This window comes from Trifolium pratense, linkage group LG1 (assembly GCF_020283565.1).
Source record: "Trifolium pratense cultivar HEN17-A07 linkage group LG1, ARS_RC_1.1, whole genome shotgun sequence".
Lineage (NCBI taxonomy): Eukaryota > Viridiplantae > Streptophyta > Magnoliopsida > Fabales > Fabaceae > Trifolium > Trifolium pratense.
This window is the reverse complement of record NC_060059.1, coordinates 34,109,441-34,123,772: the sequence shown is the minus strand read 5'-3', so window position 1 is coordinate 34,123,772 and position 14,332 is coordinate 34,109,441. Positions and strand designations below refer to the sequence as shown.

At 33.6% G+C, this 14,332-nt stretch overlaps 2 protein-coding genes across 2 annotated transcripts; one reads left to right on the top strand and one right to left on the bottom strand.

Annotated features, from left to right (window-relative positions):
* Window positions 1-3,290: 3,290 nt before the first annotated feature.
* Window positions 3,291-8,536, bottom strand: LOC123922519 (tRNA:m(4)X modification enzyme TRM13 homolog). Its single transcript, XM_045975232.1, has 10 exons — window positions 8,114-8,536; window positions 6,752-6,993; window positions 6,610-6,675; window positions 6,065-6,409; window positions 5,740-5,992; window positions 5,582-5,639; window positions 5,323-5,409; window positions 5,073-5,204; window positions 3,953-4,091; window positions 3,291-3,637 (listed from the first exon to the last, which is right to left on the bottom strand). The coding sequence occupies exons 2-10, from the start codon at window positions 6,826-6,828 to the stop codon at window positions 3,418-3,420; spliced, it is 1,377 nt and encodes a 458-aa protein (XP_045831188.1). The 5' UTR covers window positions 6,829-6,993; window positions 8,114-8,536; the 3' UTR covers window positions 3,291-3,417.
* A 472-nt stretch (window positions 8,537-9,008) lies between these two features.
* On the top strand, window positions 9,009-14,007 carry LOC123902732 (probable UDP-3-O-acyl-N-acetylglucosamine deacetylase 1, mitochondrial). Its single transcript, XM_045952521.1, has 7 exons — window positions 9,009-9,137; window positions 9,263-9,571; window positions 10,808-11,014; window positions 11,839-11,940; window positions 12,412-12,476; window positions 13,259-13,403; window positions 13,504-14,007. Exons 1-7 carry the CDS (start codon window positions 9,087-9,089, stop codon window positions 13,555-13,557), a joined length of 933 nt encoding a protein of 310 aa, XP_045808477.1. The 5' UTR covers window positions 9,009-9,086; the 3' UTR covers window positions 13,558-14,007.
* The last annotated feature ends 325 nt before the right edge of the window (window positions 14,008-14,332 follow it).

Here is a 14,332-nt window from a genome sequence, read left to right as displayed (position 1 = left end):
AAAAAAACGTGAGGAATTGGAGAGATTGATAATAGCTGGGGCATTTAATAGCTGTATCATGATAATAGCTTTTGGAGTAATTGCATCATATATTTTTTAATAGCTTTTTAAGGTAACGTGAGGATAATAAGTAATCATGGATATAAAATTATATGCATTAATAAAAAACACATGGATATAAAATTCTCTCTGTACGTGTTTATTTTATTTTATTTTATTTGTTTACCATATATAAAATCAGAAACTAAAAGAGAGTATTTGGGTGACTTAATTATACTGAAAATGGTATTATAAAATATTAATGTGCATAAACGGAATTTGACAATAATATTAATAATAGTAATACTAATACCATAAACGGAATTGGAGAGATTAATGATAGTTTGACCAACTTGAATGGTTTACTCATTATTTTAATTACCATATATACAAAAACTATCATTAATATTATTAGTCAAAATTGATGCGATCCTTAATAATAGTAAACGATAACATGATATGGACAAATCCACTATTAAATGGTAAATTGATGCGATCCTTAATAGCTGTATCATTTAATTGGCAAGATAATTGGAGAGATACACGTAATGTGTATATTGTTGCATCAATAAAAAAAACGTGAGGAATCAATATACAGATAAACGTGAGGAATTGGAGAGATAAAGGAGGTAAGAAATTATTGTGAGGAATTAAATGTGAGGAATTAAATGTGAGGAATGAGGTTGAATGAGGAGAGGGGAGAGAAAGGGAAATATGTCTGGCTTATTACATATTATAGATCTCTTATCTTTTAAAAAAATTAAGTTGGTCTCTTATCTTTTCTGTAGTTTCATGTTGGTCTTTTCAGTCAAATTTTTCACTATTATCGTTAAATTTGGACATGTGGCAACTTTTCAAGTGTGGTTTTCGTTTGCCACTTGTCCAAATTTAACGGTAATAGTGAAAAATTTGACAAGAAGGACCAACATGAAACTGCATAAAAGATAAGGGACCAACTTGAAACTTTTAAAATATAAGGACCAATTTGAAACCTAAAATAAAGATAAGGGACTAAAAGTGTAATTAAGCCTTTATTTTATTTTAGAGTTAGGTCCGTTGACACCAACTAATTTGCCACCAAATGTTACACCTCTTAATAACGTTTTAACCAATATAAATTTTATAAAATCAACTGTTGGATTGAAAGTTTACATCGTATAGATCATTTGTGTAAAATTTCAAATAAATCCAAAATCATTTTATATGTTATTGAGATACATCAAAATTAACGTTTTTTTTTTAAATGCTGTTAATTTTATGTGTCTCAATAGCATGTCAAATGATTTTGGATTTGTCTGAAACTAGTTGGTGTCAATGGATCCCGACTTCTGTTGACATCAACTAGTTTGACATTAAATGTTACACCTTTCAATAACGTTTTAATCGATATAAATTTTATAAAATTCACAATTGGATTGAAATTTTACATCATATAGATCATTGTTGTAAAATTTCAGACAAATCCAAAATCATATCAAATGATTTTGAATTTATAACATATCAAATGATTTTGGATTTACAATGATTTTGGATTTACAATGAAGGGCTAAAAGGGCATAATCTTGTTATTACAAAATGGTGATAAAAAACAAAAACTCAACTGCTGTCCCCCATATCTGTCTTCCCTAACCTCTTCTCCACAAGCGTTCTCCATCGCCTCATCGCCATTGTCATGAGCAAATCTCACCATCTCATTGCATTTGTCGTCACGAGCCAACCGAACATTGTTGCTATTGTTATTGGGGAAGGTATTATTGCTTTTTAAAAATGCACGTCATAAGGTAAATGAGCGCTAAAGAACGGACATAAATGGGGCGGCGGCACGGAGACGAGGAGGGAGGAAGAGGGAGTGATGAGATGAAGAAAATGAAGAACACTATCAAAAAAGATGTTGGGGAAGAAATACATGGGAACGACATGCGGCTCCAATGGAGGCAACGACGACGGAACCGACGACGATGAGAGGAAGAGGAGGAGCAACGATGAAGATGAATCACAAAGATGAATAATTGTATTGTGCGTAACATACATAGAATTCTTTTGATATAATCTCTTAATTTCATCCCTTAGATTATTTTTTACCACATGTCATTCATCTAAGATGTGGATTGAATTAAATGGATACAAGCTAAATGGAGCATACCTTGACTCATTCCATAAGGGGCTAAAAGGACAAACTGGGTCGTCCGGTTGGCTCGGTCCAACCGTGAACCATACCCGTAATCGGTCCGATCGATATGTTAAACCGGCCATGTAATTGAACCAGCCATTTTTTAATTAAACCGTTGAGAATCCATACGGTCCGATTTGAAGAGAATTATACTGCACTAGTTTTATTTTCAAAAAATAAATGATAAAAGTGGCCAAAGTAGGATTCGAACACGTTGGGTGATCGTATCCGAACCAATCCAAAAGTAAAATCGCAAACCAAACCAATCCAAATCGAAACCGAAAAAACCGCATTTAATTTTAACCGCATGGATCATTTTTCTTATAAACCGTACGGTTTGGTTTGGTTTGCGGTTTTCATTTCAGAAAACTGAACCAATCCAAACCGCAATACTTAACTTAACTCTATCAACTATTAGCAATCAACCCAAATTGAGTCCATAAAATAGTAGACTGTCAAAACAATGACATATAATTTCACGCGATCTAGAACTATACCGTTGGTATTAAAAATAGGTTATTATGTATGAGTCATGTTAAGCTACCTAAAAATAGAAATATATAGCATTTAATGATACAAAGAATTTAATGCTTAGAGAATTGAATACAACACAAGTTCAATAAATATTTTCCACATTTATCTTCTTAACATGTGCCTTAAGGGCACAAGTTAACATTATCCTATTTTGTAACAAGTTGGAAATATTGTCATATTTTTTATATCGTGATAAACTGCACAAACCGAACCAATTCTAACTGCATTGGTTTGGTTTGGATGACATTTTAAAAACCAACCGAACCGCATACATTTTTATCTCGCGGTTAGGATAACTTTTATGCTCAAAATTGAACCAAACCGCACCGCGAGCATCCCTAGTTTTTTTCCGGTATAGTCATGTGATTCGACCAATGACTCAATATATGGTTCGACCATAACCCAATACCTTCACTGGTTCGATGACCAGTTCGATTTTTAAAACACGTATAATGTTATTTTGTACTTATAAGTAATGCAACAGTTGAATAAAAATAAAGTGAATCCTGCGGCAGAATGTTATTTGTAATGTAATAGGGAATAGGTAACACAATTCAATATTATCCTCATTTTATTTCAGTACATCAGAAACTACATAATCAACCTGACAGTAAATTTTAGCATAATATTTGTCTACAAATGCTACAAGAATAAGAAGAGAAGGATATGAATAATCAATTCAAAGGTTTAGCTAATAGCAAGTGATTTTCAGGAGAAATGTTTGGTGGAACATATCTGACAAGTTTTGCATCTAATCCATGTTCTCTTAACCACATCAACCTCCCTATGTCAATAATCCACTTGCACTTAAATCCCAGTGCTGCTCGTTTTGTTGCTTCCATTTCTGAAAGAATTTTTTCGACTCCATCCGAATATCCATTGCCTTGCTCCTTTCTGCGATCAAAATACAGCTTTTAATTATACCAGTTTCAATAACCCATTTGACGCATCTAAAGTCAGTAAACTGTAAAGTAAGTAATCCGTATCATTAATGACAAAATCAATTGTTCGTATTTTGAAATACTAGCAATTTGCATGTAATATCAACAATTGATTTATTCATCAATAGTTGATGATATTATTTACTTTACGAACTAAAGTGAGTTGCTCACTTTAGATGAATCAGATCCTAAAATAACACGGCTTGAAATACTAATGGTAGCGTGAATTCTGATGTCAAAACTAATTATTAAAAAATGGAAGGATTACATTGATTGCAAATGTGATACACAATCAGTAGTATCGGGAAAATCTGAATCATGAGTAGCATCTACCGCCCAGCTAGTAAACCATGTAACAGCATGAAATTCTTCCTTTGTCATTCCCAAATCTAAGAAAAACTTTTTATCTACAAGGTCACAATAAAAGTTAGCTAGTAACCAGAAGTTATCAAAGAGAGGTTTATATATATATATATATATATATATATATATATGAGTCAGGATCCGTTGACACCAGGTGTCAAATTAAAGTTTGATACCAAATCTTCACCGTTGATTTTTTAAAAATCAAAGGCTAGTAATAATTCTCTATATTAAGTCACGTGAAATTCTATTTCCTAAGCGCCACTCCTCCTTATTGAGCTTCGTTTGCCTAGGTTAATCCCTTATATGAATCGCAACCTAATTAGACAAGCCTTGTTTTTTTTTTTTTTGACATATTTTAGACAAACCTTGTTAAACTTTATGAAATCGACGCAATTTTGAGGGTGGCAGTAATGTGAATCTAGGGGTGCTTTTGATGTGTTTGCATCGATTGATGGAGTTTTAGGTGTGGTAATTGTATTTCTGAGATGCCACCGATTAAGAGTCATGATTGAATATTTAATTGAACACTCCTTCAAAATCAATTAGCTTGTAAATCATTATAAGCAATTATATATGTGAATTCAATAGATGTGGATACACACAATTAATCTTGTGGTTTTGGTATAATACAAAAACTCTTGAAATTGAATTAGGAGTCAATTATCATTGTAGAGAAGAATCACGAGTTACTGTGCTGGCCGCTGGGTATGAATATGGTGGCATGCTTCAATGGTTTCTAACCCAATCTTTGCTGCGTTGATGCATATCGTGTAGAAAAAAGAGAAGAGAGTAGGGGATAAAAGCTCACGTGACTTATTTTAGAGAACTATTACTAGCCATTGATTTTTAGAAAATGAACGGTGGAGATTTGGTGTCAAACTTTAATTTGACACATGGTGTCAACGGATCCTGACTATATATATATATATATATATATATATATATATATATATATATATATATATATATATATATATATATATATATATATAGTATTCACAAGCAAAGAACAAGGTGATTACTTGTATAATGTTTCCACTGGCAGAGATGGTGACAACATGTTGCGATAGCTAAACCTCCAAAATTAATACTAGCAGTGAACTGTTCACTACTATCTTTTCTATATTCAGGAAAACAGCATCTCAAAGTCAAATCTGAGGAAAAAATTGAATAACCATATTATAATTAGAAAAAATGCAGTCATTTATGTTTTCATCAATAAAACAATCACCGTGAATTTCATCGGAATGTGTATTTAAATTTCCAAAATACCTGTTGCAGCTCCACATAGATGTTTACCAGTGGCCAGAAATGGAACTCCTTGCAAAGACTCAACAGCATTCAAATTTAAATCTTCAACTGCAAAGTTGGATTTTCGAATTTTATCAAATTCAAAATTAGCTAAGATACATTGCATAGATTGACACGTACTCACAATACACCTTGATATCTCAGAAGGCAGTGTAACTCAGTTAGTATAATAACAAGTTCAGAAAATATCTTATACAGAAAGAATACTGAGGACCCTTACTGTCAATTCTCAAACGCTCTAACGTCAAGCTCTCATTCTGTCGCAAGGATCGATCAGCCTAGAAATAGCATTGGATAACGTAAATAATAAATAAATAAATAACAAATAATAAATTAAAAATCACTGCAAGTTCAAACAGTTTCAGGAATATCTCCTACCTTCAACTTGTATGCTTTTCGCTCGACAAGGAAAACTCTATTGATTCCATAACAATCTGCAAGCATTTGTGTCAAATACCCTCTACCCGCTCCAAACTCAATGACTGTTGAGACACCGTCCTCCTTCCCCTCAACTTGTTCCTCACATGTTGATGGTTTCCTTCCAAGAGAATTCTTCAATACACCAAAACTTTCCAAATTTCCCACAATAGATGCCTGCTGCATTATATGTTTCTCCTGAAACGGCAATTTCCTGCAAAATACTCAAGTTGGAAATAAAAACCAAACCTGTCAAACAAAGGGTTAGATTCAGGGAGAAAGCTACCTTTCTTCTTCTTTGCTTTTAATCCAAAGACTGCAAACCTCTGGCATCTGAAACGAGTCCTGAATATCTTTACACAATGATTCATGAACAGATTCAATCTTCTCAATTAAATTGCAGAATTCAGGCACATTCATCTTGTGAAGAGCATTCCTCTTCATTTCTGAAGAAACAGTCATAGCGAGCAATCTTGAATCATTAATCCCCGAAATTTCCTCGTCAAGCTGTTCTTCATCAGAACCAGCATTGATACCCTTTTGATAGAAAGGTTGGTTGGACAGGGATTGAACCTGTTTCAGGAATGGGCATCGCTTAACATGCGATTTGAGATTTTGCTCAAGCACTGAGCTGTCAAATGATGGAAGGAACATTAACTAAATCAAAAGGAGCTAAAAAGATTAAAAGAACAAACATGGGCTGACAATGAAAGTTACATGTGCGTGCACACGTGTGTGTGTGTGTGTGTGTGTGTGTGTGTGTGTGTGTGTGTGTGTGTGTGTGTGTGAGAGAGAGAGAGAGAGAGAGAGAGAGAGAGAGAGAGAGAGTACTGGGATGGATCTACGGGGCATTGAATCCACTGGCCTTCAGGCCTTGAGTTATGATTACCACAGAACCTGGATCCATAGAATTGAGAGAATGTGAGTGAGATGAATTCAAATAATAAATAGAAAGAAAAGGACTAAAACATACAAGGAACCATTGAGAAGGGTGTTTGCACAAAATCTTTTTTTGTTGGGAAGCCAGAAACTACAGCGCTTAGTCTCCATATTACTTCCTAGACAGCTTCCTTTACCACTCAAAAAGTTTACAGCTTCAGGTTATGGTTTTGGGTAGATTTTCTCGTACGTTTATAATGAAAGGTCAGCCAAGTCAACAGGGCAAGTCAATGAATTGCCAGTCTAACTGCCAGAAAAGCGGTCGAATACAGAAACCTGAACAAAGAAGAAAAAAAGCAGAAAGAAAAATGTATTCAATAGGTATATCCGACAACCCCTTCACTTATGTATAAGATGTTGAGATTCTAAAACAGCAGGTAAATAAATACAATGCTGATTCAAACTATATCTCCATCCTGGTTTCAAAAATTCAACTACAACATACATCCTTAATTAAGCTTGATTATATAAGCATGACATCAAATCAATCTTTGATAATTAAACAGTTCATATATCATATTATAGGTTTTTGAATTTCATATTTATCTTAGCGACAGGCTACTCAAAATGTTTTGGATGTAAACAGTATAATATGTAATACTCCAAAAAAAAAAAGAAAAAAAAAAGGAAGTACATATTTGATCAAGGCCAAGGTCTTTATAAGATACGTTTTGTATTCTTTCGTCGGTACTCTTAGTCAGTCTTAGGTCAGTGGTCAGTCACTAGCATTTATTTCATTAAATTGGCCACTTTTTCCATTTTAGGTCCCAAAAATAACGTATTGGGTTATTTTTCCGATTTATTTTGGAATAGACGTCAATAATTCAGCCATCCAAGACTGGAATAACAAGAGCAGCACAACCAATGTTGTCAAATAACAATTATAGTGCAATATCATAGCGGAACTTGAAGAAACCATTAATGTTCTGCGCCATACAACAGCACAAATTATGAAGTGTTGTCAAATAGAGGCAATAGTAGTGTTCTAGCACAGTAGGATTTGAACAAACAACTATTTAATATACTCAAAAGCGCATTACAATATCCTGCACCCACTTAACCATTTAATATACTCAAAAGCGAAAAAAAATACCAAGCAGCATTATTAACCAAATAAATCAATACAATATTCATGTTCAAGCATATACTCCAGTTTAGCTTCATTTGGTTCAGTCAATTAATCAAACACAACAAAGGCATATAACTCACAAATTTATTAAAACCACAAAACCACACACTACTATCAACAAATTAATCACTGATTTGAATGTTCACATTGAATGTAAGAAATGCATTAAAAATTAACAAAGTAGCAAAGAAAATAAACATTGCACTAAAGCTATATCATCAATAAGAAAGCGCAAGTAAGACGTAGAAGGCTGACAAAGACAAGTACCTGAAACAACGAAGCTTTCCACACACAGTTGGGTAGTTCGTGCCTCCGCCTGAAACACAGACACGGTGATTTGGACTGTGCAGAAAAGCGGGGGAAACAATACATAAACACCACGTTAAACCACCCAACCTAGCTATATGGATGTTTTCTCTCCCCCCACCTTATTCCTTGAATTTCCAATTTTGTCCTTGAAAAAATTTCGGTTTGTAGAAACCGAAGTTTTTTTTTGCCTTGAAAACAAATTTTGATTTCTAAAAACAGAAATTTACTCTAAATATGCACTAGTAAAAATTCGGTTTCTGCGAATCGAATTTTCAATTGGAATATTGGGGTATAAAAGATTCACGGGAGCTGAGAGAGAAAACATAAGCTATATGGCTTGGGACGCGTTTGGCTTTGTCAAAACCGGATGGACCGGACGTTGAACCGATATAAACAAAGGTTCAAGGTTTAAAGGTTCAACCGAGGTTGGACCGGGGTTTACCAGTGTAATTAAATATAATTTTGGCTTAATTATAGTTTTGATCTCATATTTTTACATTTTGCAGAATTAGTCCCTTATTTTAAAATTCGACAATTTTGGTCCTCCTAGCACAAAATATGATGATATACTAATGTGTTTTAAATTAACTTTATGAAAGATTTTTCTCACGATTTCATCGATGTCTCATCATCATATCATATGTCACATCATTTAAAACATATCACATTGCCAATTTAAAGTTAAAAATTATGATAGGGAAATCAAAACTCCAATTAAGCCACATATTTTTTATTGATGAATGTGTGTATAAATACATTTTATTTGGGTTTGTGCCAACAATTAATTCTTAAGTCAAAAAATAAAATAAAAAGTAAATTCTAATAAAAATAAAAAATTTATGAACAGAAATTTAAAATTTTTTACTTTAAGAAAAACCACACTGCTTGGGGAGTTGGGGACGCGGGACTTCCCTGGCTGGCTGCCAATGCAATGTCAATTCTCAGCTCTCTCCGATCATCAAAACTCATCACCTGGAAACCCGTAACTAACTCTCTCTTATACCCTGTTTGTTTCATTTCTATTTTCAACTATCCACAAAACGTACTTACTTCAAATTATTTCATTGAATCCAAACACAAACCTATTATCATGATCTATTTCTGCAGACCGGAAAGCTTCAACAAACCCTAACAAGATCTGTGGAACGGAAAGGAATCTCTTTGCATTCTGGAAAAGTTTCGAAGGTGAAATTGTGTCCTGGATTTTCAGGTCAAGGAAGGTATTTCGATTTTCGGTCGAATTTGGTTCCTGCTTCGGTTGAATTTGCTCAGGTGTCGCCTCTTTGTACTACTTTGTGTAAAGATGGGGTGAAGATTCGGACTGTGGAGCATTTGCTTTCGGCGTTGGAAGCTGTTGGTGTTGATAATTGTAGGATTGAGATTGAGAATTTGGATGATCAATGTGATGAAGCTGAGGTAACAAGATTGTTAAATGTTAATTTATTGATTGATTTTGTTTGTGAGAAAATTAATTTGGATTATAGAATGTACTGGTATTTCTTTGGGAGTTTAATGGATATGCTTTGTCGGTGTAAATTAATTTTAGACTTACATTCAATAGGAATCAAGCTTTTCTTCATGTCATACAATTGAAGTGGGGTGTAGTGAGGTGATTTGGGGGAATATACGGTTGCTATTGAATGACCGTATAAAATTAGTTTGCACTGGCTGTGCATAGTACTATTTAATTTCTCTTTCTTTGGTTTCTAATATAAATCAACAAAATTCTCAAGTTTGTGTTGCAAAATATGATTAAAACTCGATTAATTTCAGTGTTGTCAAATAGCGGCACTATAGCGTAGCAGAATAGCTATTGTTCCACGATACATTGTTTAGTAGTACAAAGCGTTGTTAATTAGCGGCTGTAGTTGTGTTATAGTAGTGTTGGGTAGTGGAAATGTGGAATTTGAACAAACTGCTATTTTCTGTGATCTGCAGCTGATGCCACTGACAATGGTGATTAATTTTACTCTGTGCCATTATATCATTCATAAAATATCATTCAATTAATCTAGATTTCATTTTACAATAACCTCTTTCATTCGTAGTATAAAACAAGTTTCAAACTTTCAATGAAGGATATTTTGGAAAATACAATAGGGTGTGACACCGAGAAAATTAAATTAATGTGATTGTTTTTGGGTTTATATTTAAGATGGAAGGGAGTAATTATTCTTACTCTAATTAATCTAATGTGGACTTTGAACCTTGTCTTTGAAACCAACAAAATGTCCGAATATGCACAGCTTGATTTTTGAAAGGTTTTAGTGCAAATATGATCAAAGTCAGAGGCATGTTTGACTGAACTATTTAAGCATTTATTTATTCACTAAGTTGTTGAAATAAGTTAAAAACAACAATTTGTGTATATTCGATAAGTTAGTTATAAATAGACTCTTCCAAACGCCTTCATATTATATGCAATGACACAATTTCATGTATGATAAGAAAAGGCCTTAGTACAGTTGTATTTTTCTTGTCCATGCTCATAGGCTCCGCTTCATCAAAATAACGATAGTATTTGCAATTTTGTGGATAGAAAAAAAATCTATAATTAAGTTTCCTCCCTTTCTCATTGTTCCTTACATTTAGTTCTTGGAATAAAATATGTTGTACTAATAGTACTATTATTTTCCTTAACTTCTTACACAGATTCCTATACTTGATGGATCAGCAAGGGAATGGGTGGCAGCCTTGGAAGAAGTGGGTTTAGAGATAGCAACTGATGTTGATGGAAAAAGCTATGAGAAAATAGCTCCACATGTTAATCAACCGGTGCATATTTGGAGGAATGATTCTTTTGTTGCCGCATTTCCTTCGGAAGTGGTTCGAGTAACTTATGGTATAAACTTTCCACAGGTAAGGATAGATTAATACATTGGATTGAGAATATTGATCAAGATTTTTATGTACATTCTGTTTTCTTCAATACGCTATCCTTACTGGACATGTATAAATGAAAAAATTTGCTTGCTTTCTTGATTACTCTATAGACCTTAATGAGTTGCCTAGTTTTCTAAGGATGAGATTGAGAGATATACTTTACTTGTCTTTCAAAGGATACTGTACTAATACTAATTTTTCATGGAAAATAGACGATAAGTTGAATAAATAAAAAACCTAAAGTGTCAAACTTAAAGCTTCCAGCAACAAGAACAAAATCTAAAACATTTTCCTACTGGGTCGGATTTGCTACATACTAAAAAGATGGCATTATATTATTGCAAAAACTAATTCTCACTCAAAGCTACCAAAGGAAAATAAAAAAGAAGTTGGAAACCAAATACGGTATATTAAAGTATGTATAGCACTTTGAAGCTTTGTTTATCGGATTAATAACCATTGAAAAATGTTTTAATCTTTCCCAGAGGCTGTCTTTCCAAGAACATACCAGATTTATTAGTTTTGGGTATTTTTAGCTAGTTTGTAATAAAAACTAGCTGACGCAACAATTTTGCCCTATGATTAATAATGCAATAGAATATGTTAAGTTTTTTCCCCATCATGATTACCCTTACATGAGAATCGGAACTTTTAACTCGTTCCGTAAGAATACTAGAGAACAAATCAGCTAACTTTTTGCATTCAAAAAATTTTGTATAGCAAGGTCACAACTTATAAGGTTTGAACCATTTAAGGGTTTGATGTTGAATAATGGGAAAATATACACCTTTCTTTTGCAGGCACCTGCTATTGGCAACCAGTGGTTTTCTACAACCCCCTTGGATGATTTGGTTTATTCCAAGCAAATAGCAATGTCAAGAACCTTCTGTATCTATGAGGAGGTTAGTTATAAAGTCATTTGTAGTCTAGTTATTAACTTGTTTCTGTTGCCATGTGTTATTTAGTGGAAAAATGTTTATTATTTTATATGTCGTGTGTGTATGTTAGGCTGAAAAGTTTAACCAGATGTACATAAACTAGTTATTAGCTTTCTTTCAGTTATTTCCATTGATTTACAGCAGTTGTAACTATTCCTATTTCTCGCAAGAAACTCTGTAGAAGTTATTTCTCAGAGTGATTCTTAATGATATTACAGGTTCTGTTCGTTACTTCTGCATCACTAATTACTGCACATACCAGATTTAACAGTAACACTATACCCATTCTGTTCATTATATTCTATCAACGTACATACTATATTCTATTTGCTATCTGTTCTAACATCTTCTTTACTTGTTTTATCTATTAGTTTAGTTGTACATGTTGATATCATGCAACTAACACTGGATACCCTGCTTTAAAATATCTTGCAGGTTGAGCAAATGCGCAATGCTGGACTTATCAAAGGGGGTTCACTAGAAAATGCCATTGTGTGCAGGTGTTTACTTTTGCTATAAATTTGTATTATAACTGTTCCTAATGCTGAGCTATGTTATTGCTAAAAGTCAATTTTGATAGCTTATATGATACTAAAACATAGTTTATGCAGCAATAATGATTTGTTAGAAATTTCCCAAAATTCCATTCACTAAGTTGTTTGCATTCACATAAAACACATATCTAAGCATAGGTCCGTGAAATTAGGATTTAGGACCATAAACATATATATGCACTAGTTCCTCAAAGTCAGTCGCTATTTCCTCAAAGTATGGCACTATTTGTTTATGGTATTTATAACTTTGTTATGACTTATGATTATATAGTTTTCATAGGCGTTTAATTTTTTATCTAAGACATAGTTTCATGAGCCCTTTGCAAGACTTGATATTAGAAATTTATACCTTAAATTCAAGGAATAAGATCAATAATAAGTCGAGATTTTTCTATTAGTTGAGACTTGGAAGAGATAAGTCACTTTTAAAATTGCCTGGGTTCCTTTCTTTTGGCTTTATTTTTCTTCGTTGTAGTACGTGTGAGTTGAACGTGGCCGCACATTGAGCTAGAAGCTTGAATGTTTAGCTTCTTGAAATTTGCGGTGAAAACCGTATTGGGACATGATATTTATGCGGAACCAAACAAGTGCATAGTCACTATTGATACAGAGTATCTATTACCATTCAAATACAGACCTTCATTTCCATTAGTACACTGAATTCTGTTCTACTTTTCTTATTCTATTGTTGGTCCATGTCATTTTATAAGGACTGTTTTCTTTTGCAGTGCCAGTAAAGGTTGGTTGAATCCACCACTTCATTTCAGTGATGAACCATGTCGTCATAAGATTCTAGATCTTATTGGTGATCTCTCGCTGTTTGCTCAGTTTGGTAATCAAGGACTCCCAGTGGCATGCATCATAGCTTACAAGGTTTGTGTCTTTCGTTCCAAGTGCTGATGCTGTATCTTGTCCAACCTGAGACACACATGATTATAAATGCAATTGATTCTTATGCTATTGCTTGATGCAGGGTGGTCATGCATTGCATGTTGATTTGGCTCGCCAACTGATGGGAATAACATGAAAGGCTCACAGATTACCTCCGATAACCAAGTAGCTATTGCAAATTTTGGTGAATTTGTTGCTGAAGTTCAACCTTATGCTTTTGAGCTCCTCTGAAGCCATGGTGGGGATGCTGAAATGCATAGACATCTTCATCATAATTGTTTCTCTTCATTCATTATCGCTTTAGGAACCATCGAAGAGGTGCAGGAGGCCGAGTCCCCCAAGTATTGCTACTACCACTGGCATCAACTTACGATGAAGCGTCTAAGCAGAAAATTTTGTAAAAGAAAGTAATTCAATTTCTTAATATTTTGAATAGGAAAACAGTTATTTATGTATAAGTCCAATCATTCCACTCAGTAGGGATTAATAATTCAATTTCTTAATACTAATTTATAGGCTAGGGTATTTATACAAGTATTATAAATTGGAGCAAGAATTGGATTGTGGGGTTGCATGACCATGGAAACAGATTCCCCTTACTAATTGTGTTATGCAGTTATTGTTTTTTACTGGCAAATCTCAAATCATCGAGTCTCTGTAAATTTAGTTTGTGAAGGTGTAATGTGAGCCGTCCAATTTATTTACTGTGTGTAAGTGTCTGACATTGATGTTGACAAATTGGTTGCTTGAACTTGGAAAATTGGTACAGTAACTAACAACCGAACACTAGTATACACACTATGAGGTAAAATATGACTATTTCTAAGGGTAACTTCTACGTGAAATCTCAACTGAAACATTTACATATATGGCCAGAGAATAGAGACTCACCTAATTTCTTGAAACGTAAG

Bases quoted from the DNA above. Each gene is read 5' to 3' on its own strand.
- LOC123922519 (XM_045975232.1), bottom strand. From the start codon at position 6,828: ATGGAGACTAAGCGCTGTAGTTTCTGGCTTCCCAACAAAAAAAGATTT. The intron at 5,640-5,739 runs GTAGGAGATATT...TGCTATTTCTAG, and splicing joins GAAAAGCATACAAGTTGAAG to GCTGATCGATCCTTGCGACA. The intron at 5,410-5,581 runs GTAAGGGTCCTC...CCAACTTTGCAG, and splicing joins AGAGCGTTTGAGAATTGACA to TTGAAGATTTAAATTTGAAT.
- LOC123902732 (XM_045952521.1), top strand. From the start codon at position 9,087: ATGTCAATTCTCAGCTCTCTCCGATCATCAAAACTCATCACCTGGAAA. The intron at 9,572-10,807 runs GTAACAAGATTG...CTTCTTACACAG, and splicing joins ATCAATGTGATGAAGCTGAG to ATTCCTATACTTGATGGATC. The intron at 11,941-12,411 runs GTTAGTTATAAA...AATATCTTGCAG, and splicing joins CCTTCTGTATCTATGAGGAG to GTTGAGCAAATGCGCAATGC.